The 26,735-nt window shown below is 47.4% G+C and overlaps 2 protein-coding genes and 1 non-coding gene across 4 annotated transcripts in view; all 3 read left to right on the top strand.

The window, feature by feature from the left end:
* The window catches only part of Hck (HCK proto-oncogene, Src family tyrosine kinase), a 35,951-nt gene extending 23,999 nt beyond the window's left edge, over positions 1 to 11,952 (top strand). Inside the window, exons 9-13 of the mRNA XM_021639723.2 lie at positions 932 to 1,111; positions 2,590 to 2,666; positions 8,334 to 8,487; positions 9,398 to 9,529; positions 11,462 to 11,952. Coding sequence (XP_021495398.1) covers positions 932 to 1,111; positions 2,590 to 2,666; positions 8,334 to 8,487; positions 9,398 to 9,529; positions 11,462 to 11,664 — 746 coding nt within the window. The 3' untranslated portion in view covers positions 11,665 to 11,952. The remainder of the gene's footprint in view (positions 1 to 931; positions 1,112 to 2,589; positions 2,667 to 8,333; positions 8,488 to 9,397; positions 9,530 to 11,461) is intronic.
* A 5,934-nt stretch (positions 11,953 to 17,886) lies between these two features.
* Positions 17,887 to 17,988, top strand: LOC132653925 (U6 spliceosomal RNA). The gene has a single exon (XR_009591745.1). It is a non-coding gene; the product is annotated as a U6 spliceosomal RNA (small nuclear RNA).
* A 2,835-nt stretch (positions 17,989 to 20,823) lies between these two features.
* The window catches only part of Tm9sf4 (transmembrane 9 superfamily member 4), a 47,297-nt gene continuing 41,385 nt past the window's right edge, over positions 20,824 to 26,735 (top strand). Inside the window, exon 1 of one of the 2 annotated variants that reach the window (XM_021639697.2) lies at positions 20,824 to 21,023. In XM_021639697.2, coding sequence (XP_021495372.1) covers positions 21,009 to 21,023 — 15 coding nt within the window. In that variant the 5' untranslated portion in view covers positions 20,824 to 21,008. The remainder of the gene's footprint in view (positions 21,024 to 26,735) is intronic. The other variant, XM_021639698.2, reaches the window with a different exon arrangement.

Raw genomic sequence — 26,735 nt, 5'->3', positions numbered from 1 at the left:
AAGATTGGTCTCTGATCTACACACAAACACAGAGTGATATCTTTCTTCCTTTCTTTTTATTTATTTATTTAGGTTTTTTTGAGACAGGGTTTCTCTGTGTAGCCTTGGCTGTCCTGGAATTACTTTGTAGACCAGGCTGGCCTCAAACTCATGGAAATCTGCCTGCCTCTGCCTCCCAGAGTGCTGGGATTACAGGCGTGCACCATCACAGCCTGCTTTTATTTTGTTTTTAAGAAAGCAAGAGAAATCTTGTCTCAAAAAACAAAACGAAACAAACAAACAAAAAAAGTGAGAAGGGGCTGGGGCCATAGCTCAGTGGCAGAGTACTTTCCTGGTTGAGTCTAGTCTGAGTGTGTGCTTGGTGGATAACAAGGACAGAAATGTGGACATGAGCAGGCCAAGCAGGGCCTGTGGGACATAGTGAATCTGGTATTTATTTCAAGGCAGTGTTAAGCTTAAACACTGCGTGTGCAGTCTTGGGTCACAATCTAATTGGTGGTTTGGGGGTTACTACCATTATTACTGTGATTTTATAGTACCGGAGATCAAACGCAGCATCTTGCATGTGCGAGGTGAGTGTTGTACCCTGAGCCCCAGGCTCGAGCCCTGTTTTCTGAGACATGGGCTGGCCTGGAGCTGCCAGTCCTCCTCCTTCACAACCTTAAGAGTTCCAGGATGGCAGCTGTGTGCCCCGGGCCCAGAGAGACTTTTTCAGTCTTGCAAACAGCCCTGTAGAGTGAGTGCCTATCACATCCACGTAGCAAGTGAGGAAACCACAGCCCAGAGAACTTAGGCAGGGACTCGGTCTCCAGCCCACAGCTGAGGCCGAGGTGTTGACCCCTCTCTGTCATAAAGGACTAAGATGGGCAGGGAGGGCCCCTCCAGGGCTGCTGGATCCTAACTGCCTCCCTCGCTTCGCACTTTTCTCCAGCCACCTACAACAAGCACACCAAAGTGGCTGTGAAGACAATGAAGCCGGGGAGCATGTCCGTAGAGGCCTTCCTGGCAGAGGCCAACCTGATGAAGACGCTGCAGCATGATAAACTAGTGAAGCTGCACGCCGTGGTCTCGCAGGAGCCCATCTTTATCGTCACAGAGTTCATGGCCAAAGGTGAGTGCGTAAGGATGGGCTGTGGACTGAGCTGCCTGCTCTCAGACTCACGGAGTCAGCTGGCTCTTCTGGGATGGCCAGCAAGTCCTCACAGAGCCCCAACAGTCCAGCCTGGCTCACGGAGTAAGACCATTCGAAGGGTGGTTTTGTGGAGAGGAAGGGCAGGGCGCTGCAGAGCTTTGGGGCAGCAGAAGAGGCACATGGCTACCTTGTGACTTGTACCTTGGAACCTTGGTGCTGGGCGGTAAAGAAGGCCTGCTTGGAGTACTAAGGGACAAGAAAAGGCTGTCTGTAATGTTCCATCCTGTATCACCTCACTCTACAGTGAGAGAGTCCCCTGTGAGCAACCCACAGAATTGTGGGAAATGTTCATGTTGTCACTTCATTTTTCAGGCTACTGAGCTTGGGTCACCCCACCCTGTGATTACTCAGTATATCTCAGGAACGTTTGAGAAAGGCTTTCACTGTGTAACACAGGCTGGCCTGGCACTCATGGCGCAGCCCAGGCTAGCCTCAATCTCACAGCAGGCCTCTTGCTCATCCATTCAAGTGCTGGGATCACAGATGTGGAGATACACGCACCTGGCTTCTTAGAGTTGCTTTTATTTTTATCATTATCATTGATTTATTAATTAATTTAAAGACAGCTAGTCTGTAGTCAATTTCATTCCCTGCTCATTTTTGGATAAACATTTCATACAACATATGTGACTTGAAATCTCAAAACCTTTTCTGATTTACAAATCTATAAATCTACAATCAACCAGTTTTCTAAAGCCAGGCCCTGAGCACCCAGTCTCAAGAGGCTGCATCAGTCAAAGGGTTAGCTTGCAAACAAAAAGCCCTTTCAGAAAAATCCAAGCTCAGACGCTGGGAGCTCAGACATTAGCAGCAGTGAGTAAATGTTTCTTAAACTCTAGCACTACAGCCGGACAGTGATGAATACTGCTAGTTGCAGAATAGTCGAGGTAGTCAGAATAATTGTGGCTTCTCTGCTAGTTGAAGTGAAAAAAAAAAAAAAAATGAAGCCCAGGACTTGGAGACCAGCCTGGACAACATAGTAATACACCATCTCTAGAAAAAAGTTATGCAGGGTTTGGTGGCAGGGCCTTTAATTCCAGCACTCAGGAAGCAGAGGCAGGCAGATCTCTGAGTTCAAGGCCAGGCTACTCTACAATGAGAGTTCCAGGACAGTCAAGACTGCACAGAGAAACCCTGTCTTGAAAAAAACAAAGGCAGGAGGAGGAGGAAAGAGAAGAGGAGGAGGAGGAGGAGGAGGAGGAGGAGGAGGAGGAGGAGGAGGAGGAGGAGGAGAAGAAATAAAGCTCAGTGGTAGAGCACTCGCCTAGCAAGTGTGTGTGAGGCCCTTGGTTCAATTCCTGTACTGCAAAGAGGAAACATCTCTACCACTATGAAAGATGTTAATTATTTCTCACTGAGGCCTAGTAGTTCATGTTCCTTCTCACTGCCCTCTGCAGGAAGCCTGCTGGACTTTCTGAAGAGTGAAGAAGGCAGCAAGCAGCCATTGCCAAAACTCATTGACTTCTCAGCCCAGGTGAGCTGCGCCAATGACAGCCAGAAAAGGTGACGGAAAAATGAGGCCGTTTGAGTGCTTTGTGTCTTTTGTGTAAATACTCATCCCCACCACGTGCACAAGGGCTGGTTCCAGGACCCCATGGATACCAAAAACTTGTGTATGCTCAAATCCCTTATAGAAAATAGGATATTTGCAAATAGCCTAGGAACGTTTTCCTACATACTGCTGAAAGCACGTCTAGATAGCTCATGGAATCCAACCTAAGTGCTATGTAAACAGCTGTTATCTTGCTTACGGGGATAATAATCATTTTAAAAGTCTGTACACACTGAATGCAAGATGCTATTGTTTTAAAAATATTCTTGATGTGTCATTTTGGTTGGATCTGCAAATGCGGAACCCACAGATATGGGCTGTTCTTCATATGGACCATATGAAGTGCTCAAGTCACTGGAATGAACGTTTTATGTGTACGGGTCTTTTGCCCGCATGTAAGTGTAGGACATGTATGCCTGGTGCCCTCCATACCAGAAGAGGTGTCTGACCCTCTAGAACTGGAGTTGCAGATGGTTGTGAGCCACTGTGTGGGTGCTGGAACCGAACCCAGGACCTCTGGAAGAGCAGCCAGTGCTCTTAGCCACTGAGCCATTTCTTCAGATCCTGGAAGGATTTTGCTGGTTAGTTTTTGGAGCCCAGCGCCTCTTACGTGCCAGAGAAGGGCTCTACATTCGAGCAATATCATCAGACGGGCACGCTTCCATTCTTTTGTAACAGATCAAGGCTTAGTAGCCTGAAATGATAACATTTAATATTTCCCATGATTCTCTGGACTGACTACAGCAGGCTAGGTGGACCACTCTGTGGTGATGTAAGAATATCCAAGGTGATATTCATCCTTAAAAACGTCTCTCCATGTCACCCCTCATCCCTCAGTATTTCAACACAGCTTCTTTACAGTCCAGTATCAAAGCTCCAGGAGGAACCATCCAAGATGGAGGCAGTGGTTGAACCTCTGTTTGCAATGAATTGTTAATACCCTGCTAGCAAAGGCAGCCACAGCAGCCAAGCCAGTGGAGGATGACAGGGATGCGTCCTGGCAGGCAAATGTAAGAGTCTGGTGGCAGGGAGGTAACTGTCATCCCATCTTACAGACCTGAAACTGAGGCGTAAAGAATTTAAGTACAAACTGGGCATGATGGTGAATGACTGTAATCCTAGCACTTAGGAGGCAGAGGATGGAAGATCAGGAGTTCCAGGCTAGATCTGAGCTTCAGAGCCTGTCTAATTAAAAAAAAAAAAAAAAAAAATGGCAGCTGTAGAGGAGAAAAGTGATGCCCAGGGAGGTTCTTCAGCTGGCCTGAGCTGCAGGGCTGATTCCAGGGAGGGGATGGCAATGAAAATGACAAACCTTGCTGGCTTCAGAAAGGTCACTTACAGATGAGACCACAGGTATAAAACAACGGGCTCTCTTAAAAGCCTACTGCCCCCAGGGTCCTGGCTCAGAGTCTGAAGAGCAAGAATTCAGCAAAGAAACCTTAGGGTCACATCTTAAAACCCCATATAAAGCCAGGCATGGTGACTTTTTAAGCACTCAGGAAGCAGAGGCAGGCAAATCTCTGTTAGTTTGAGCCTAGCCTGGTCTACAAAGTGAGGCCAGGATAGCCAGGGCTACACAGAGAAATCCTGTCCCAAAAAATCAGGAGGTGGATGGGGGTCATTTAAAATAAATGAACAAAACAAAAATGGTTCAGCGGTACAGAGCTTTCCTGGGTTCTATTCCCAACTATACAAAAACAGTAAAATTCTTTCTCTTTTGCTCCCCCACCCCAACCGCATTCCCTGCATGGCTCCTTTCCTCCAGCCCTGTCTCATGCTATCTGCTGTCTCAGGGAGAGCCTGGTGGACAGCGGTGCTGTGGGGATGCACAGCCTGGTCCAGGAGCCATCAGGGAAGGCTTCACGGAGGAAGGGGTCTCTGGGAGGAAATTCCACGCGTGCAGAGGGGTAGGAAAGGAGGTCTAGATAAAAGAAACAGCCTGTACAAAAGCCCAAAAAGGAAGTGAAGGGACTGAGCCTGGTCAGCTAGAGCATGCAGCCCAGTGGGGGTTGAGGAGGGCTGGGTTGCAGCTGAGCCTAGGGTTGAGCCTGGTGAGGAGGCCCAGGTCAGAGCTCATTTGAGAATGCAAATGCCAGGGACCCAGAACTGCTGGCAAGGTGTCAGTGGAAGCTCTGCTTTCAGAGCCCTGAATGTCAGAGGCGTATGGAAATCGAGCCCTGGCCCTGCCAGCCCAGTAGGCCCCAGTCCTCTAGGAGACAATGCTCTGGCCTGTTACTAAAGTATAACCATCGAGCCAGCAGAGGCCCTGCTGATGGGTGAGGGCCAAAGGCTGCAGCCAGAGCTGCTCCTGGGGCCAGGGATACAGCTCAGTTGGTAGAGTGCTTGCCTAGCACACATGAAGTCCCAGGTTTGATCCCCAGCACCACGTAACCCAGATGTGGTGGTACACATCTGTAATTAACCTGAACATTTGAGAAATGGAGGCAGGAGGATCAGAGGTGCAGTTATGGTCAGTTATGTGGTGAGTTCCAGGTCAGCCTGGGATTGATGAGACCCTGTCTCAAAAAATAGAGCCGCACTCTCCCTGTTTCACAGCTGGAAAAAAAAACAAAAAAGGGCAGAGAGATGTTCTGGTCTTGGTCCCCCCAAAAGCAGAGGTTGATTCTGAGCCCCGGGAGGACAGGGTACTACGTGGGGACCTGGTTTCGTGACCTCAGACCTACTCATGTTCTCAGTTTCCCGGTCCAATGGGAGAATTGCATCACAAATGCAGCTTTCAAGTTTGATGTCTGTTTTTAGCCTCAACTTTATTGGTGAAAAATATTTTATGTAATAAATAAATAAACAAATATATGTGTGTATATATACACACACACACACACACACATACATGTTGCTGGGCACAGTAGTGCATGCCTGTAATCCCAGCCCTCTGGGCGGCAGAGGCAGGCAAATCTGTGAGTTTGAGGCCAGCCTGGTCTACAAAGTGAGTCCAGGACAGCCAGGGCTACACAGAGAAATCCTGTCATACATTATATATATAATATTAAGTATTATATATTAATATATTAATAAATATTAAGTATTATATATTAATATATTATATAGTGTGTGTGTCTTAAGAGAGCTACTCCTGGGCTGCACAGATGATTCGGTGCTAAGAGCACTGGCTGCTTTTCCAGAGGTCCGACCTCATTCCCAGCACCCACATGGCAGCTCACGCTTGCTGGTAACTCCAGGTTCGGGGATCCAGCACCCTCACACAGACATGCATGCCGTCGAAGCACCAATGCACATAACATAAAAGAGCCAGGCAGTGGCAGTGCACACCTTTGATCTTAGCGTTCAGAAGATGGGGCAGACAGACCTCTGTGAGTTCGAGGCCACAAAGTGAATCCCAGAACAGCTAGGGCCTCACAAAGAAACCGTGTCTCAAAAAAAGAAAAATAAATGAATAAATAATAAAAGTTTTTAAAGAGGAGGAGAGCTCTTGCTGTTGAAGTTGGCAGAGAGTGGCCTTCGTTGTGACCTTCCTCTTGTCTGACCACTCACAGACAATCTGAGAACGAGTCCAGGCTAGAGGCTGGGAATGCAGTCCCATGGTAGACTAGCACGGGGCTGCCCAGCACACGAGGTCCTGGGTTCAATTCCCAGCAGGACACACACACGCACACACCCCAAGCCCTGGGCTGGGATCTGCTTACCAGTTCTGTGATTCCCTGACGCTCTGGGAAGCAGACCTAAGTCCGAGCACCTGGGGACCTGCCTGGTGGTTTTACCATCGAGTTCATTACCGTCAGGTCCCAGGGACACCTGACACCAGTTGCACAGTTGAAAAACATTTGGGAAGCAACATTCTACAAGAATAAGGTTTGGGTGACATGGAAGGCATCTGTTAGTCCCAGCGCTGCCAGTGAGGCTCTGAGCAGGGCAGTTGGCCATTTTGGTGGCATCACTAGCCACCTCTGGAGTGAGCGCTAGGTGGCGGCCACTACCCTCACCCAAGGTACAAGCTTAGAAGTCAGTCTCCCTGTGAGCCCCGGCACACAAGCTTGAGGTCTCAGAGCTTGGGGGTCAGGTTGGGCTGGTCCACCTCTGGAGTCGTTTAACCATGATGCTCCCTGCCTCCCAATAGAATTAGCACGCCGTCCCCATGGAGCTCACGTAAGAACCAGCGACGTGAGTGTCCGCCAGTGGGAAAGCACTAGGCGCAGAGGCTGGGTGAGAGCCCTGGGCGAGTGGACTCAGCAAAGCCATAGCTCGTGGCCCTGGGTCTGAAACTTACATGCTGTGCAGCTATGGGCTGGTTATTTATTTCTCTGGACTTTCAATTTCCCCCCTGTGGAAAGAGACAGCAATATTACCTCCCCACCCCAAGGTAAACAACAAAAACAAAAAAACTGCTATATGTTTATCAGTTTATGATAAATAAGTTACAGTATCTTCCTAAGGATTCCCTATAAAATTCCCATGCGCTCCACCACAACCTCTATTCCACACAAAATCAGTCTTGAGATTTCATTCAGAAAGCTGTTTCCATTGCCTTTGGCGCCGCCTGCTGTCCATTCCTTGCTATTGCACTACCTGGTGGCCTCAGGCTTTGCGTTCACTGGCTGGCTCTGCTTTGGTCTGTGATCACGCTCTGCCACCCGGCTTCCCCGGATAACCTCATCTGATAATTGCCCCGGGCGCAGGCCTCCAGATACAGCCTGCACTGTCTGTAGTCATCCTGGTTCGAAGCCGACAGTAGAAGCATCTCTGTAAAGGGGAGCGTGGATTCCGGCATCGCCAGGCTCCAAGGTCGTTTTGTAAACTGTACATGCTGCTTTCTGGGCAACCGAGGTTCATCTTCCACCTCTTTTGTCCTGACCTTTGTAAATAAGAAAATTTCCAAGTCACATTCATCTGTCTTTCCACCAGAAGCCCATGCAGTTCTAGGAGCACTCATGCTCCGGCTGCTGCAGCTGGTGTTCTCCCTGCCCAGCCAGGTTGTTCTAATTCAACACGCCTGTTATTGTGTTCATTCCATTCCATCCTGCTAAAATGTCGTCCCCCCACCCCCAGTAGTTCTCCTGACTGTCCAATGCAGCCTTCTGCACTTGCGTCTACCCTGTCTTGCCTTTTCTCTGTGGTGTTCACACTTGCATGGCCATGCCTGGCTCCTATTTAAAGGACTGGGACCCAAAGACAGTGTGAGGATTTCTGTTGGATGAACAAGTGAATTTTCCAAGCTTGAGGATGAGGCGAGTGTAAGAGTGAAGAGAGGATTCTGAGGTGGGATTTTCGGGGGTGGGGGAGGGTTGGGAGCAGGAGACGTAAAGCTCTCTCTGGTACATTGGTCCAAACACAGGCAGAGGGTCCTGGGAAAACATCCTCGTTGCTTGTCCCTTGAGGACATTCAAAAGATTCTCCAGAAGTTTCAATGTTCTAAAGAAGCCCACAAGCTGAGCCAGGCCTTGAGAGCGCCCCCAGCCTGGGCAGGCAGAGCAGTGCCTGTCAGAGCCCAGGATCCCTCTGACAAAATTAACAATAACAATAATAATGGGCCAATGCAGACATTTCTGTTTCCTAGGGTGGATTCTGTGTGGCTTTAATATATGAGGATGACACTGTCTCTTCTGGGTGCAGATTTCGGAGGGCATGGCCTTCATCGAGCAGAGGAACTACATCCACCGAGACCTCCGGGCCGCCAACATCTTGGTCTCTGCATCGCTAGTATGTAAGATTGCTGACTTTGGCCTGGCACGGATCATCGAGGACAATGAGTACACGGCTCGGGAAGGTAGGGGAGGCTGCCCTCCTGAAGGGCTGGGAGGTCAGAGTGCACACCTGTGGGAGAGACAGAAAAGGGCAAACATCTGTCCTCCACTGACTCCAGCTCTAGACTCTTTCTGCTGCCTCTTCCTGGTGAGCTCCAAGCCTTGGAAGGAGAGGGTGCGATGTGGAGGTCTCATTTAAGGCTGAGAGAGAATTTTCAATACTTGGTCATGTATTTAGCCGTAACCCAAGCCTCGCCGAATTCCAAAGAACATACAGATGGTCTTTTACTTATCACTGGCTCAGTATACGGTTTTTAAAATAGTTTTATGGCACACCTAAAAGCACAAGTGTTTCCATTACACAGAGGACTTATCAGAGCACGATCCTGAATCGAGGAAGCAGTTATATAGGCTGTTATACATAACAGTTATATAGAAGGTCCTATAGACCATGTTCACCAGCCAGACTGTAATTAAGACAAATACCCACAAATGGCTAACCAAATCCAGCTAGAGGGATGGAGGAGTAGGGAAGAGACACTCAGTGACTGGGACAAACCTCAGACAACAGTTCTAGCCCTCTCCTGCACCACTCGGCTGGGTGGGCGAGCTGACGTATCAGCTGTGACCTGGACTCAGGCCCTCCTCAAGCTCCTCCACCCACAAAGACCACTGTGACTCCACTCCTCAAAGTTATAGCTCACCAGGCATCAACCAAATCAAAGAGGTGGCCCCAGAGTGGGCTTCCACTTTACATCCATAGGCCCACTCCTCCTTGCTTCCGCTGCCTGTCCTTAAGACAGATGTCCACTGCCAAGACATCACTGCAGGGGGCAGTGGGAGTCCCTGTCCGGACTCCCCTCACCCTAGCAGAGCCCTAGCCCTCACTGCTCCGCAGACTTGCCCTGGACACTGCTCTGTTCAACCCTGCAGGAGCCAAGTTCCCCATCAAATGGACAGCTCCCGAAGCCATCAACTTTGGGTCCTTCACCATCAAGTCGGATGTCTGGTCCTTTGGTATCCTGCTGATGGAAATTGTCACCTATGGCCGGATCCCTTACCCAGGTACAGAAAGGGACATGGGTTTAGGGGTGCATCTAGAGCCCAACCTGGCAATGGCCATCTTGTCAGATGTCTATTGAACTCAGCTCTTGATCTTCTCCCAACCTCTCTTTGCTTTTCTCATTTCCATCAGAGGTACCACCACCCGCCATTCCCCAGCCTGTGTATAAGGGACTTGTTGGCCGTTTCTTCTTTCCCACACCTCATTGCACCCAAGAAACCAGAGTTCAACTCTCTGAGCAGGAGGTAGAAAGATCTGGAGAGGCCGGAGCTGACAGGGCTTGGGTGTGGTGACGAATGTGGGTGTCCACTGAAGTGTCTAGGAAGCCATAAGATAGCATGACACTGGGAGGATGTCAACTGATTTATTATTTTATTTTTTTATTATTCAAGCTCATACTCTGTAACCCCACCTAGCCTGGAACTTGGCACGTTGACCAGGCTGGCCTTGAAGTCCCAGAAACCTATCTGCCTCTGCCTCCCAAGTTCTGTTACTAAGCTGTCCCATCACACCAGGGATGATCTCTACTTTTAAGAGATGTGTGCTTGAGGCTGGAGAGAGGGATCAGAGGTTAGGGGCACTGGCTGCTCTTGAGAGCACGGGGGTCCAGTTCCCAGCACCCGAGTGGCAGCTCACACCACCTGCCACTCAGGTTCCAGGGGGGTCTGATGTCCTGTACTGGCCTCCGAGGGCTCCAGAACACACCTGGTGTATGTATGCACATAGACAGGTGGAGGCAAGACACTTATACACATAAAATAAAAATAAATAAGTAACAAATCTGAGGGAGCAGGCTTTGGTTCAGTGGGAATGGATGAGAGTTTGTGAATAAGCTGGCACACGGGTATCTTGGGACAGGTTGGGGGCACTGGCAACATAGAGAAGCTGATGAACTGGGCCACATTTCACAAGAAGCAGAGAGAGTCAAGGATGGCTGTCCTGGTAGGAAATGAGCTGTGGAAATTTGGGTTGATTCACTTGAAGTGATATATAGCTGTCCAAGTAAGATGTTTAAGGTATTGTTTGTTTGTTTGTTTGTTTGTTTTTTGCACTTAATCACTGAACCATCATTTCAGCCCCTATGATACCTATGTTGGCGATCATAGGTATTTCATGGTTGTCTTTGTAGATAACAACTGTAAACTTAGAATAAGGAAATGATCCTATTCAAAGTGACCTTGAATCTGGCCACTTGTTTTGTGGGTATACTAGTAATATCCAAACAGTGGATGTTAAAACCTACATCCATTTAGGTGCCTGAGGCTGCAATTAACCAAACTAATGGTGGCCTACACCTTTAATCCTAGCAGGGGCAGAAGCAGGTGGATCTCAGTGAGTTTGAGGCCAGCCTGGTCTACATAGTGAGCTCCAGGATAGTCAGGGCTACACAGTAAGACCTTGTCTCAAAAACAAAAATAGACAGATAGGTAGGTAGATAGATAGATAGATAGATAGATAGATAGATAGATAGATAGATAGATAGATATTCAGACCAAGAGTGGCAGAAACAGTAGGTTGGTTAGTGTTCTGCCTCCTTAAGAGGTCTGATGTTGGGCTGGAGAGATGGCTGAGTTGTGTTGCCAGGCAGAAGTGGCACATGCCTTTACCCCAGAGGCAGAGGCAGGGGCAGAAGGGCAGAAGGGCAGAGGGGCAGAGGGGCAGAGGGGCAGAAGGGCAGAGGCAGAGGCAGAGGCACCTCTTGAGTTCCAAATTTGAGGCCAGACTGGGCTACAGAGCAAGTTTGGGAACAGCCAGGGCTACACAGCTAAATACTGTCTCACAAAACAACAAAAGTCTGTCATGGCTTAGTGGGTGGACAAACTCAGCAACTGAACAGTTAGTTTCCGTATCTTCCCCACATAGCCAGATGATAACTGCAGCTCCATTTGCCACCCGCCCCCATGCCCCCACTTAATGCCACACCTCTTTCTCAGGCATGTCAAACCCAGAGGTGATCCGGGCACTAGAACACGGATACCGTATGCCTCGACCAGACAACTGCCCAGAAGAGCTCTATAATATCATGACCCGCTGCTGGAAGAGCCGCCCAGAGGAACGGCCCACCTTCGAATACATCCAGAGTGTGCTGGATGACTTCTACACGGCCACTGAGAGCCAGTATCAGCAGCAGCCTTGATGGTAGGACATGCACAGAGCCAGGAGCTCTGGCCCGTCCGTGACATCCTCAGCCCGCTGGGCCCACTCCCAGACAGCCCCCCCATTCCAGCCACAGACTCTCCAGCTGTCGAGTGGGTGAAGTGGGCTTCACAATCTCTCTTTGACTGTAGTCATCTGCAAGGTGCCATTCTCAGGCGCCCCAAGTTGGTATTTCTCATTTGCCTGGGATGACTGAGTTCAATCTATAGCCATGGTTTGAGTGGGAAACTGTTAAAATAGTATTTAAATAAAAGATATGAATGTCAAAGGCTTGTCCCAAAAGGTCAGCTTCTCTGTTCCTAAATGTCTATTTCCCTTGTTGCTGTGTGAAATGTTCAAAAGGAGAAGGACCCTCCCAGAGGCCAGAAGTGTGAAGAGAGAGAATCCAGGTGGGGAGATGGCTCCATTAGTAACATGCTTATCCTGCAAGTGCAAGGACCTGAGTTCAATCCCCAGAACCCATGTAAGAATGCTAGATGAGGTGGTGTGCATTTGTCATCCCTGTGGGAGCAGTGGAGACCCACGAATGCCTGGGCTCACTGTCCAGTCAGTCTATCCTAATTGGTGAGTTCCAGGTCAGCGAGCAACTTGTATCCAAGAAGATGATGGCGTTCTGGAGAATGACACCTGAGGTTATCCTCTGACCACTACATACCTGTACACCCATGTGCACCTCCGTACACACAAACATGCATGCACACGTGCAACTGTGCATAAGGAAGGAAAAGGCTAGAAGGAGTGCTGAGGGTTTTCTGACCGTCCTAAAACACTTGCTGCCTGTGCCCGCTTCCTTTTGTTCTGGTAACAAATCCCCACTTCAAACAGCAGTCTCTCCCAGTGGGGAAGGCGAGTGTGAGGTAGCTGGCAAGGCTGTGCTGCTCCTGGAGACTGGAGGACAGGGATTGCTTCCTTGCCTTCCCTGGCTTCCGGAGGCTGCCATCACCCTCGACAGTGCATAGCCCTCCAAGCTCTGCTTCCATCGTCTAGTCCCCCGTCATCTGCTGCATCATCGCTAGAGTAATCACAGCGGACTCACCTAAATAAGCCAGAGTAACCCTCTAACTTCATGATCCTTAACCCCATTTGCGAGGTCCCCTTTGCCAAGACAGCCTTTTCCTCAGCTCCTGGGGATTCACATGCGTACCCCTGACGGCCATTCCTCTGCCTGCCACATGGTGTCTGGATGCTGTGTGGTTCTGCATCCCAGAGGCCGGTGTCAGGACACAACATCGGCTTTCTCTCCTGCTAAGCCACACTACACACGTAGACCTTCCGTGGGGATGGTGGCCATTGCCTGTGGCCACACAGTCGTCATGATTGCCAAGATGATCTTCGTCACTGCGGGAGATCTCGGGTCTGAAGGTAGAACTGCTGAGAAGGACCTGGTACTCTGTAAGGGACACACTTGGTGGCCAGGGTGGAGGCCTGATAGGAAGTAGAGGGGACAAGAAGGTGGCAGACACCACTAAATATCACCTCAGCTAAAAGTGCTTGGCAATTAGCTTTTGTCATGAAGGGAAGACGGGATGGTGACAATGAGACAGAGTGCAATGACACTTCTGTATTATTGCATCTCCCAAAAGATCTATAGGGCAGCATTCCTTGGGGTCACAGAGAACCCTGGACATGCTGACTGTCTGCCTCCTCTAAAGACAGTGGAGACTAAGCCTAGCTGGGTTTAGCCTACATTCTAAAGAGAGAAACAAAGTGACTGATCTGCCTGTTTTCACACTAAAATCAACATTTCTATGACCCTCAAAGATGCAGAGATCACTCCCTGACATCCACCCTGCAGTCAGGTCACCCACTGTGTAGGGGAACCCTTACCCAGTACACACACACACACACACACACACACACACACAAACAAACAAACAAAAAAACAACTCAGTTCTAACCCTCGGTACTCAGGTGCTGTCAGACCCACAGGTTGAGAGCTCAGTCCGCATGACTCCCCCCTCCACAGTGGATGACAGGTGAGCTGCAGGTTGCGGCTGCACACGCCCCACAACATTTACTTGCTCTCTTGCTTTGTAGTTCGGAATACATACTTTGGCACCTGGAAGCAAAGCCCAAACTTTGGCAACCTTGCAATAGAAATTTGTTCTGTTTCTGTTCAGTAACCTATGGGAAGAGCAGCCATCCTGCCCCAGTGATGTTGAGCTTAGCCATGAGACTTGTTTTGGGCAATGGAACATTAGCAAAAGTGAAGGAAATGGACGTTTAGAATCTTGTTTCTTGTCTTACCCTCCAGCATTCTTCCCTGTTTAGAATGTGGCCCAAGGAAAATGAGGAACAAATCTGGAGCAGCCTTCAGCTCCACACGGCTCCCTCCTTACGTTCAATTTATTTGCTCAGCCCCCCCCCCCGGGAATTCAGAAAGGCAATGGGGTTTTAATGTTTTATCATAAAGGATACAACAAAGGAAATTTGACAAAATGCGCAGTGGAAGGGGGCCACGTGGCACTTCCATGTCCTCTTCAGAGCTGCCCCTCCACAGAGAGCTCCAACAGCCAGCTGTCTGGAAGCTCTCTGAACCCTGTCCTTCAGAGTTTTACAGAGACTTTATTGCCCAGGTGTGATGGCTAATAAAGTGGGTGGGAAAGCCTGGCAAGGCCTGTCTTAGTAAATTTGTGTCTTCTGTATAGCTTTTCCACTTCAGGCTGTGGGCTAGGATCCCACTGGAGTGAGGAGACCCTTACACACACTACGTGATGATGGTCTTTGTGGCCAGCTTCCCAGACAGAAAGGCAGGACGGATGGTAAGGGTTTCTATGACCTGCTTTTTAAAGATTTTATTTATTTATTTAATGCAAGTTTGCTCCATCTGCATGTACACCTGCATGCCAGAAGAGGGCATCAGACCAGTATAGATGGTTGTGAGCCACCATGTGGTTGCTGGGAATTGAACTCAGGACTTCTGGAAGAGTAGACAGTGCTCTTATCCACTGAGCCATCTCTCCAGCCCTCTGTGACCTACTTAGAGAATACACATTTTAGCTTTTATGCCCTGGCTTGAGTAGAGAGTTATGAAACAGGAACCACAGACAAAATCTAAAATTGGCATCACCTATAATATATATGCACATATATAAGCATATTCAAATATGCTTACATGCGTATCTCATATTTATAATTGTACACACCCATACCCACAACATTTACTTGCTCTCTTGCTTTGTAGTTCAGAATACATACTTTGGCACCTGGAAGCAAAGCCCAAACTTTGGCAACCTTGCAATAGAAATTTGTTCTGTTTCTGTTCAGTAACAAATGGGAAGAGCAGTTGTCCCTGGCCCACTGACGTTGAGCTTGGCCGTGAGATTTGCTTTTAGCCAATAGAACATTAGCAAAAGTGAAGGAAATGGACGTTTAGAATATTGTTTCTTGTCTTACCCTCCAGCATTCTTCCCTGGTTAGAATGTGGCCCAAGGAAAATGAGGAACAAATCTGGAGCAGCCTTCAGATTGGCCCCAAATGTAGCTAAGCCCAGCCTGTCTTCAGACATACAAAAGAAGAGAGTTACCACAAGCCTTTGCTTTCCAGGGTTGTTTCATTACATGGGTATTATGGTAATGGCTGATAAAGGCAGGCTGGCTTCATCTTCTTAACAATTGTCCTTTGCAGTTTTAAGTTATTGTTTTTGAGACAGGGTCTCACTATGTAGCCCAAGCTGCTCTTGAACTCCTGATCCTCCAGCTCCTGCCTCCCAAGGGCTGAGAGTATAGGTGCACACTACCACAGTTGGCCAGTTTTAATTTTTAAATTAATTTATTATTTATTGTGGGGTGGCGGTGGCAAGTGCCTCGGCACTCACGGTCAGAGGACAACTGGTAGGAGCTGCTTCTCTCCTTCCACCGTGTGGGCTTCCAGGGTTGGACTCGGGCTTGGCAAACGCCTTCATCTGCTGAGCCCTCTCACCAATCAATCGTAACGAAGTGCGATCCATCAAAACATCCTGCGTCGTGGACTAGACCGAAGGCTCAGGGGATTCGAGCACTACTGCTCTTGAGGGAGGCCTGTTTTAGGTTCCCAGTCACAACTGTCTGTAACCAGTTCCATGGAACTGAATGCTCTCTTCCGGCCTCCTCAAGAATGGCACGCGCACGGTATGCCTACCTTCAGGCAAAACGCACATGTGCATAAAGTAAAATCTTATAAACATTGTTGGGGGGCGGGGACACCACAGCAGCACACACATGGAGGTCAGAGGACAACCTCAAGTGTAGGTCCTCACCTTTTGGCCTTATTGAGACAGGTGTCTCGATGTGCTCATCTGCGTGCGCCAGGCTACCGTCCCTGACAACTTCCACAGACTCTCCACTCTCTGCTTCCATTTAGGGGTGTGCTGGGATTGCTGATATCTGCACTACTTGAACCCAGCTGCTTTTTTTTTGGGGGGGGAGGTGTGGAACAGAGTCTCACTATGTAGACCAGGCTGGCCTCAAGCTCAGAGATCTTCCTTCCTCTGTGTCCCTGGGAGTAGAGGCAGGCCCACCGTGCCCGGCTCATGCTCATCTTTTTTATGTGGTTCTAGGGACCTGAACTGAGATTAACTCAGGCCATCAGACTTATAAAACACACACTTTACTCACCCCCCCTTTCAGGTAAGCTCTCACTACATTGCTCAGGTTCAAGCAATCCTCTTGCCCCAGAACAAGTTTTTCTCTCATAGACTACTGCTCTTGGTATTGTGTCTGTCCCCATTCTTACATCTGTATAGCAAGTTTTAGGCCAGCCTGGGCTAAAGAGAAAAAGGGAGAGAGACAACTCCTAAGACTGAAGAATATTTTTTCAAAAAAAATATGTGATGGGGACTAGTGTCTAAAATATACAAAGAGTTTTCAAGACTTGATAGTAAGAAAATGACTCAACTTCATAATGAGCAAGACTGGAAAAGTCACCTCACCGAAAGCACGCAGACAAGAGATAAACATAAGAAATATGTTCCGTAGCATGTGTCATTGGCGATATTCGAAGTAGAATAACAAGAACGCGCTTAGGATGATTAAGACCCCAAATTCTGATAAAAATCAATGACTGCTGCTCAGTGCTACAGGAACTCAGGAAGCCACAGTCACTTGGGAAGATGACCCAACATTTCTTGTACAAAATTAAACATCCTCAACTATATGGCCTACCAATTGGATCTCCTGGTGTTTTGCATGTGAGTTGAAGATGTGCATCTAGACGAAAATCTACACAGGACAGCCAGAGCAGCTTCATCTTGTTACCAGAAGCAAGCAGACAGCCTTTTAAAGGGGAATAAAGAAACTTCTGTAATGGAAAGTTAGCACTAAAAAGAAATCAAGTATTAATCCGTGAAAAGAGAGAGGGGAATCTCAGCTGCAATTCTTGGGAGAAAGATGCCAAGCTGGTTCTAGGGGTGGATCTCGGTGGTCAAGCCTCTGCCTGGTATACACAAGGTCCTGGGTCCCATCCCCAGCACAGTGGGGCAGGAATACCAGTCTGTAAAGGCTACACACTATAGATACCGGCTGTATGACATCATAAGAGATGAAAACCACGGAGTCAGTAAAAGGCCAGTGGTTGCTAAGAATTTGAGAAAAAGGATCAAGGAATGACTAGATAGAACACGGGCAATCTTCAGGGCCATGAACTACAGTACTTCTGTACATTACGATGGCTACTGCCATCGAACCTCTGTCAAAACCCCTGAAAGTATGGCACAAAGAGTGGACCCAAACCCAGGTGCAGTGGCATATGACTGTAATCCCAGCACTTAGGAGACAGAGGCAGGTGGATGTCTGTGAATTCAAGACCAGACTGGTTGACATAGTGAGTTCCAGGACAGCTAGGGCTATATAATAAAACCAGTCTCAAAAAAGAAGGAAGAGGAGGAGGAGGAGACGGTAGAAGAAAAGAAAGAAGAGGAGAAGGAAGGGGAGGAAGAGGAGGAACAGAGGAGAGGAGGAGGAAGAGAAGAGTGGACCCTGAGCTAATGTGTGGATTTGAGTTGGTAATACAGCACTACTGGCTCAGTAGCTTTCACAAATGGACCACCCATTTCCATGACAGGGAAAACCAAGTGGAGGATGGAAAGTTACGTAAACTTCTATTCTTTCCATTCAGTATGCTATATTTAAACCTGCTTCAGTCCATTTGCTATTACTGTAACAGAACTACTGAGGCTGGGTAATTTGTAAAGAACGGAAATTTTAAGAGTTCTAGGGGCCCGAACGCTCACTTCAGAAACACGTATACTAAGATTGGATCAATGCAGAGATTAGCATGGCCCCTGCACAAGGATGGCACACAAATTTATGAAACATTCCGTAGTTCAGAAATGAAAATCCCTAGGGGCAGAAGGGTCTGCCTAGGGCAAGGGTCTTCTTGTTACATCATACCCCTGAATACAGAAGAGCACCTGTGAAGGGGCATGGGTATGGTAGGCACTCAGAGCCATCCTCTCATTGGGAACCAATAGCTTACTCTGACAATAACTGCTAATCCATTCATAGGGGCATTTGTATGTTTGTTGAGACAGGAGCTCCCAAAACCCAAGACATCCTGGAACTTGCTGTGAAGCTGAAGGGGACCTCTACTTCCTGAGTGCTGGGATTGCAGGTATGTGTTAAGGGTTTATGCAGTGCTGGGAATTGAACCCAGGGCCTCATGGTTGTTAGGCAGGCACCCTAGCAATTGAGCTATATCCCCTGATTTCATCCCTTAAAAGTCAGGTCTCTAAACACTGCTGCATTTAGAGACTAAGTTTTCAACACATGAGCTTTGGGAGGACACATTCAAATCATGATGTTAAAAAATTAAGTCTAGGCTGGGTGTAGTTCCAGTACTTGGGAGGGAGAGGCAAATGGATGGATCTTTGTTAGTTCAAGGCCAGTCTGGTTTGCCTCTCTATGGAGTTACTGGCTAGATAGTGAAACCCTGACTCAAAAGAAAAAAAATTAAATTTAATAAACAAAGCCCAAAAGGTGGAGATACATTTCATGTTAGCCATTCCATAGAAAAGCAGTAAGCATTCATCGCCTGGAAGGGGGCAGAAGGAAGGGAAGGCACGGGTGGCTTACTTAACCTGGCTCTGCCACTAAGTTCAGGGGCAAGAAAAGCATTTGGTTCATTTTAGCCTGCGATTTGGAATGAATCTACCTCCTTATTCCCCTACCTGAGGCCTCAATATTTTCATGTGTCTGTCTGCACCATAGTATATTGTGACATGAGGCTCTATCAGTTTTCACTCTGTGTTCCCTTCCTTTTGAGGGGTCACAGTGAACAGCAGTTGTTTCCATACCCAGTCTGCTTCTTCTAGAAAAAAAAAAAAAAAACATTTATTTTTTTCAGGGCCACATAATCACCTAGAATGAAGGTCACACTAATTCTCCCTCTCAAAGCAAAATAAAGACATGAAATTAAGTTCTGGTCAGTGACTTTTTTTTTTGATAGAGTTTCTTTGTGAGTCTTGGCTGTTCTGGACTTACCTTGTAGACCAGGCTGGCCTCGAACTCACAGAGATCTGCCTGCCTCTGCCGCCCACAGTGTGGGATCACAGGTGTGTGCCACCGCACCTGGCTCCTGGTCAATGAGTTTAAGTAAGTGTATAAAGTAGTTTCCGGGAACTCTACTCTCATATACACCTTTAAGATAGGAAACAAGCAGCTGAAAAGGAAAGGATCTGGAAAGGATCTGGAAACCATCTGGAAAGGATCATGTGGTCCAAGGTAGTGAGCTTCTTGGCTCTTCTTCTTGTTTAAGATTTATAAGCATATGCCACTCTGTCTGGCTTCAGGAGTTGTTTTCCTTTCTTATCTATCTATAGTCTTGGCTGTCCTGGAACTCACTCTGTAGACCAGGCTGGCCTTAAACTCACAGAAATCTTCCTGCCTCTGCCTCCTCCATCACTGGGATTAAAGGGTTCACCAGCACTCAGGGAGGCAGAGGCAGGCAGGTATCTGTGAGTTCGAGGCCAGCATGATCTACAAAGCCATGGTCCAGGAGAGCCAAGGCTACACAGCAAAACCCTGTCTTGAAAAACAAAAACAACACAAAAAAAGAATTAGGTAGCCACTCTGCCAGATGAACTATCTCCACAGACCTCATCACTACTCTTTTTGTTTGTTTTTGCTTTTCGAGATCAGGTTTCTCTGTGCAGCCTTGCTGTCCTGGATTCACTTTGTAGACGCGGCTGGCCTGGAACTTCAGAGAACTGCCCGCCTCTGCCTCCGAGTGCTGAGATTACAGGTGTGCACCATGGCGCTCAGACTCATTACTACTCTTTTAACAACTTTTTTGGGTCCATCTAAGAAGACAGCACTGGCTCTAAATACAATTTACGGTGACATATATGGACTAAATAAAGTCTTTATCCACTATGATCCTTAGAGTCCTCCCTCCGTCCCCCTTAAAAGCGTACACACTTTTTAAGCCAATACTGGACACTGAAGTTTAAGATGGTTAAGGGAGTTGCTTCAAGTCAGTAAGAATGGAGAAGCCCACATTAAAAAGAATAGGGGAGAGAGATAAGGAGGAAAAGGGAGGGACGGTGGACTGGGAGGAGACGAGGGAGGTGGCTTCAATCAGGCGTAAAGTGAATAAATTATAAAAAAAAATTCAAATTAAAAACATGTCTCCTTTCACTAAGTGTGCTGCTTTTCATCCACTCTTTTAGCAAGATGTATTGTTTGGGGCACCTACCATAATGTGTGAAGGCATGTTCATAATTTATATAACGACAATTATTTATCGAATACTTAAGACTGTACCAGCGAATACTCAACATAAGCCAAGTATAAAAATAATCTAGAAATCTCTGCACCATTTTACAGATGACAAAAAGGCAGGGCAAGAAGACAGACTGAGTTCTACCCTCATAGGGATTACGGCCGATTAGTAAGGATATACAATAGTCAAATAAATATTTAAACCTATAATTACAAATTACTCTGAATCCAGCTGTCGTCAGAGAGGGTTTACCAAGCCTTCTGTCTCACAATTAAGGGCTCGGGTAACCCCAGCAACGGGTCTTTCTGCCAATAGTAAAGATGGCATCCAGCGAGTGCGCATGTTTCCACACCCCCCCATTACCCACAATGCAAAAGGAGTAGGGGGAGGAGCAGTGTCTGCCAGAAGTTAATATGGCTCTAATAGTTACACCGTACTTTCTCTTCACCTAGTCAGAGACCTCACTGCTACGACCAGTTTGCCAAGGAGAAATTAAGTCTCCTTTACCTCTTCACTACTGCGATTACAAAAGCAACTGAAGCACGGCGACCCCTTTGTGGAGTTACTGTCTGCACCCACGGAAGCACCACTTCCGCTGACGTCATCACGGCGACACGTGGATCCAAGATGGAGGCGGCGGTGGTGAGTGAAGGAGACTCCGGGAACCGGAGCAGGAGCAGGGTCTCCCTGGATAGCCCAGGACCTTCCGGCGCCCCATGCCTGGTCCTCCGCCTCCCCCAGGAACCCCTGCTCGGTTACCCTTGACTGGGTTGGCCTCTCACAAAAATCCCTTTATCTAGCCTTGGCATGGCAACTAGGCTTGTCAGGGCCTGGAGTTTTAGGGGAGGTGCCGCTGGGAAGGAAGACCTCGGCTACTGTCTTCGCGATTTTCATTTTGGCGTTCGTTCCCACCCCTTGTCACCCTATGTCCCAGTTCTCCCCTCCCGGTCTTGTCTCGTCCCGAGAGTTCCCCGTTATTTCTACCTTCACTCCTCCTCACGTTCATACCCACATATCCATCATCTGACCATCTGTGGGTGCTGCTTCGCTTCGAACCAGCCCGAGCCTTGTCCTTAACTGCACCCTCAGCTGTCCCCATATCTCACCCCGCTTGATTGCTGCCGTGCCCATCATCCATCCCCAAGCCCTTCCCAGTTGCCTTTTCTGTCAAAACTCGTCTCTCCTGATTTTATCCGATTGGTTCTTAAACTTCGCTGTGCACGGGAATCTTGGGTTGTTGGTAGGGAGACAGGTTACAATGCAGTTTCCTGCGCCTCGTTTCCCAAAGATTGCAGTACCTCAGGGGTTAGGCAATTGTCAGGAATCCACACTTTCGCCAGCAGCCCCGTGTTTATAATGGAGGTGGTCCCGGCGTTACTGTTTAGGAAAACCTCTGACCCCTACCTGTCTGCATCTCCTTCCCATGCCGTACAGCTCCTCGTGGATGCAGGCTCACTGTCATGAAGCTGACTAGAATCGAGTCTCTTTGTGGATGAAAGTGGAGGTCATAGACCTGGAGGATGGGCCACAACTTGTTAGCTTGTGTTGTGGAACCACAAAATTAAGTTTTTGAAGGAATGGATTTTCTAAGAGAAGTTCAGCTCAAACAAGGAACGAGAACAAAGATCTAAAGTGAATTTTCCTGGCTGGTGCTGTATATTGCTTCCTCAGAAGATAAATTTAATTTCATCTTGGTAGTGAATGACAAGAAAGACTCAGAGAAAAAGCTTGTGGCATTTGACTCTACCAAAGGAAAATTCTTGCTTAAGCTATTCCGTGTTGGTTTTCTCTAAACAGGGCCAGGATAGCTAACCAGAGGCTTGCCCTCTGTTAGCAGCCTGCTGACTTAGCCGTTTTCTTTCTTTCTTTATTTCTTAAATAACTCCAGAAGTCAGGTAAAAGATTTCATGGCTCATTGGTATCCAGCACTTGCTGAGCCCACACTAGAGCCTAAGTTTGATCCCTGGCTCTGCTGGGGTGAGGGAAATGTTTTACTTGGTTTCTGTGGCCTCAGACTGCAACCTGAATCATGAAGTGGGGCAAATCCCTAAAGTGGGATGTTGAAACCTTTTTTCTCCTTCACCACATTCAGAACAAGGCAGATGTGAGGACAGGAAGTCACGCCCTTTCTTGGCCATAGAGAGTTCAGTAAGGTGGCATTTATAACACTGAACTGGGAAATTCCAGCCCCGTAAACAGTTTTTAAAGTTTATAAGTTAGCAATATGTGTTTCTGGCATACATTTCTTTGATCAGCAAATATTTGAGTGCCCAGTTAGTGCCAGGAACTAGGTGTGTAGTTGTCAGAAGGTCATGGACCCACCCTTGTGGACCTTTTCTCATTCGAGGAAACCTGCAGTGAGTTCGTGAGTAGAATAATGTCTGGTGCTAAATGCTGTGCTAAATGCTGTGGTGGTGACTAGGCAGCCTAACTATTTGGCATGGAATGGCAGAGCCTTCTCACAGAAAGTTGAGGCCTCGTTGACAACAAAAACCAACTTTACAAAGAATGGCCCAGGCAAAGAAGATGGCAAGCATGAAGGCCAAATGGAGTGTTTAAGGAATGAATATACAGAAGGCTACAACACCAGAAACATGGGGAAATGTGGAGTAGGAAACAGTGATCAAAAGACGAAACCAGAGACAGATAAGAACTCGGGTTCTAGAAGTGTGCTTTTGACCGGTGCCGGTGCGTGTCGTAGCTCAGTTTGCAATCTGTGTGGTATGTTTTGAAACGGATTGTCATGTTAGGTTGGCTTCACTTCCTACCCCACTGGGACAACACATTAGGGAAGCCAGCTCACTCTTAGTGTATAGATAGACCATGGGAATCTGTTTATACCTTTCAGTAAATGGAGAATGTAGCACCTGGGCTCCTGAGGTATGGGCATCTCTCTGAGTTCAAGGCCGCTTGGTCTAGATTGTGAGTTCTAGGAGAGCTAAGGTTACACAGAGAGATAATCTAGATTGGTAAGTAGGTAGATAGGTAGATAGATAGTAAGTAAGTAGGTAGATAGTTAAGTAGGTAGGTAGATAATAGATAATATAAATGGAGAATGTTGTATACAGAGGCCAGTTTAAAGGCACACAAGAAACTGCAAGCTTAATGAAAAGGCACAGAAGCAAGTTTGTACAGAGGTAGACGTGGAATTATAGATAGACGTGAATTTAGTTTGCCAAGCATGTTACTGCACAGAAATCAGTGCTGTTCCCCTCCCCTCATACACGTAAGCTATTCCACTGTTTCACAATCATTTTGGGTGGGTCAGCTTCTGAGGCAAGTCATACAAAGAAGAACTGAGCTAGTGCACTCAGTGGCCATGGGAACGAGCTAGGGATTTGGGGAGGCTGTTTTGCTTTAAAAGTTAGAGTTGTGGATATACAGTACATGGGCTTTCCCCTCCCTCTTTTACTTTCACGAATGGCTTTTCCCTAAGAGTTGAGCAAATGCTACCCAGGTCTGCTAAGCACAACAGTGAGTGTTTCCTGATTTTGCAGAGTAAGACTTCTCTGGCAATCGGAAAGGGAAACCAGGAGTTTACCTTCTGCCCTGGATTAAATTAGACCACCCCATAAAGTTACAGGATAGAATTCATCTGACTGGGTCAGAATTGAGAAGCAGACTAATATCTACTTTCAGAAAACTGCTCTTGGGAATATTTTAATGGAACTTGGGAAATGTCCATTGATTACATTCATAGGCATATAATACTCTACTTCCTTTATATATCATTTCCTTCACACTGTATCAGCCTTTCTTACAGTTTTGTTTCTATGGATGTGATTCATAGACTACAAATTGCCATGATTCATAGACTACAAATTGCCTTTTGTTAAAAGATCTTTTTCCGTTTTCTGTGTGTGAGTGCTTGCCTGTGTGCATATATGTGCACCCTATAGATGCTGGGACCTGAGAATACCAGAAGAGATGGTCAGAACTGCCATAACAGATGGCTATGAGCCATCACACTAAGCTCTTCTAAAGTTCACAGTTCAGTGGGTTTTGGTGTATTTAGAGGGTCCCTGTTTAGTTCCAGAACATTCCCATCAACCTAAAAGGAAGCATTCCCATCATTCCCACGCTCTGCTCCACCTATTCCTGGCAACCAGAAAGTTTTCTGTCTTTGAGGAGTTACCTTTTCTCATTTCATATAAAGAGAATTTACAATATGTAGTTTTTCAAGTCTAGCTGCTTTTACTTTTCCATGATACTTTAAAATTTCATTCATGTGTAGTTTTCCCAGTACTTTATACTAGGAAATGGTTAAACCATTCCTATTGAGTGGCTAGACCACACTTTCTTTATCCCCATCATCGGTTGATTGGGACTGTCTCATATATTAGCTGTTTGGAGTAATACTGCTGTGAACTATGTGCGTGTGTTTTGCATAAACATGTTTTCAGTATTCTAGGGTATATGCATTGGAGTAGAGTTCCTGGGTCAGTGTACCCTTTTTTGGTTTTGTTTTTTGTTTGTGTTACACACACACCTCAGACAGGGTTTCTCTGTGTAGCCTTAGCTGCTTGGCTGTCCTGAGTGCTCCGCCTCCCCAAGTGCTGGGATTACAGGTGTGTGCCACTGGCTAGTTTACCCTATTTTGAAGGGTTTTATTCCATGTAGGGCAGAATAATTGATTGTCTGACACCAAAGTTCTTCGGAGTCAATAGAAGCAGTACTAGTAGGGCAGTTGGATGGACATGTCCTGCAACAGGGTTCAGGACGGTCCTCTGTCTCTGGTTTCATGTGGTAGCAGCATCTGTCTCCTTTGGGCTTTCAGAGCATGAGGGAGGCAGCAGCATGGCTCGTTCCAGCAGTCATTGTTTTCCTATGTGGCCTGGCAAATGGACTTGGCTTTCTTGGTCTGTTGTATGTGTACATGTCATATATGACACTAAGATTTGAACTTCAGCTGGGGGTGGTAGCACAAGCCCTAGCACTGGGAGTTCTGCCAGCTTGGTCTACACAAGGAGTTCCAGGCCAGCTGGGGTTGGGAGAGACAGACACAGACATACAGACACACACACACACACAGAGAGAGGAGAGAGAGGTCTACCTTTAAAAAATGCTGGGTAGTTGTGGCAGACACCTTTAATCCCAGCACTCAGGAGGCAGAGGGAAGGTGGATCTTTGAGTCCCAGGACAGCCAGGGATATAAGGAAACTGTGTCTCCAAAATAAATGAATGAATGAATGAATGAATGAATGAATGAGGGCTTGGACTTCATGGTTTCTAAGTTCCGAGTGGAAAGTTCTGCAGCGAGTATTTACATTGAGTCTGCTTTTGCTAATGTGCTGTGCAGTTGGATCTGTTTGTACCCATCGCCATTCTTGTGCTCCCTCCAGAGTGTTATGTTGGCTATGTTTTCTGTCTGGCTCCTTGAGTTGTCTCACTTAGTACCTATTCTGCAGGAGCCACTGTATCCTGGGAACTGAGTGCCTATACTAAGCCTTGGTTGATGTGTTTCTCTGAGAAGTCCCTTTTAAAGGAGGCCCTCAGCCCACAGGAAGTGCAGAGGAGACAGCATTTAGTTGCCTCTTGGTCTCTGTTTTACAACTTGGACAAAAGGTCCTCTTTGATCTTGGAGTTAAAGAAGCAGGTTGCAGAATGTTGGAGAAGGTTGAGTTTTGATCTCTGGGCACTGGCAGGAAGGTGGGAAGGACCTAGGATGAGCAGGACCATCTGGCCACAGATGAATGGTAGGGGCCACTACCTTCTAACCTGCTTTGATCCCTGAACCATTTGCTGTCGCTGTTGTTTCCCAGAATTTGGGGGGTGGGGGGTGGTGCACCCAAGACTTCTCAGTTCTGCCTCATTCTTCTTCATTGCTTCCTCTGTGCCATTCAATATGTCCATTATGATTTCTCACTACATCTGATGCCTTAAACTGCCAGGCCTGCCAGGCTTTGAGGTCCAGGCCTAAGGCTGGGCGTGTAAGCCCGGGTTAGAATTACTTTTGTGACTGTAGACAAGCTTCTTTTTAAGCCTGTTATTTTTTCTTAATATTTTTATTGTGGTGAAATAGACAGAAAATTTGCCTTTTTAACTATTTGTACAAGTTCAGGACATTGCATGCGTTCACAGTGTTAATGCAAACCGCCACCTCCACCCAACTTCAGAGCTGACCCAGCGTCCCTTACTGAATTCATTTCCATAGTTTTGAACTGGGGATGAGACTCCTCAAAAGAATTATAATAATGAGTCCCTGTCCCTTTGTATCCTCAGATTTGAAGTGCTGTGGACCTGCACTGGCTGAGCGTACTGCCATTGCTAGGAGGTCTTCCATAAATTCCCCCTGAGGGCTGGGAAGAGCAGTCATTCCTGCACTCCCCCTCTTTCAGGGTTAAGTCTGGCTAC

The sequence above is a fragment of the Meriones unguiculatus genome, chromosome 4 (genome assembly GCF_030254825.1).
Source record: "Meriones unguiculatus strain TT.TT164.6M chromosome 4, Bangor_MerUng_6.1, whole genome shotgun sequence".
NCBI lineage: Eukaryota > Metazoa > Chordata > Mammalia > Rodentia > Muridae > Meriones > Meriones unguiculatus.
Note: the sequence above shows the minus strand (reverse complement) of the source record. Positions and strands in the feature narration are given on the sequence as shown.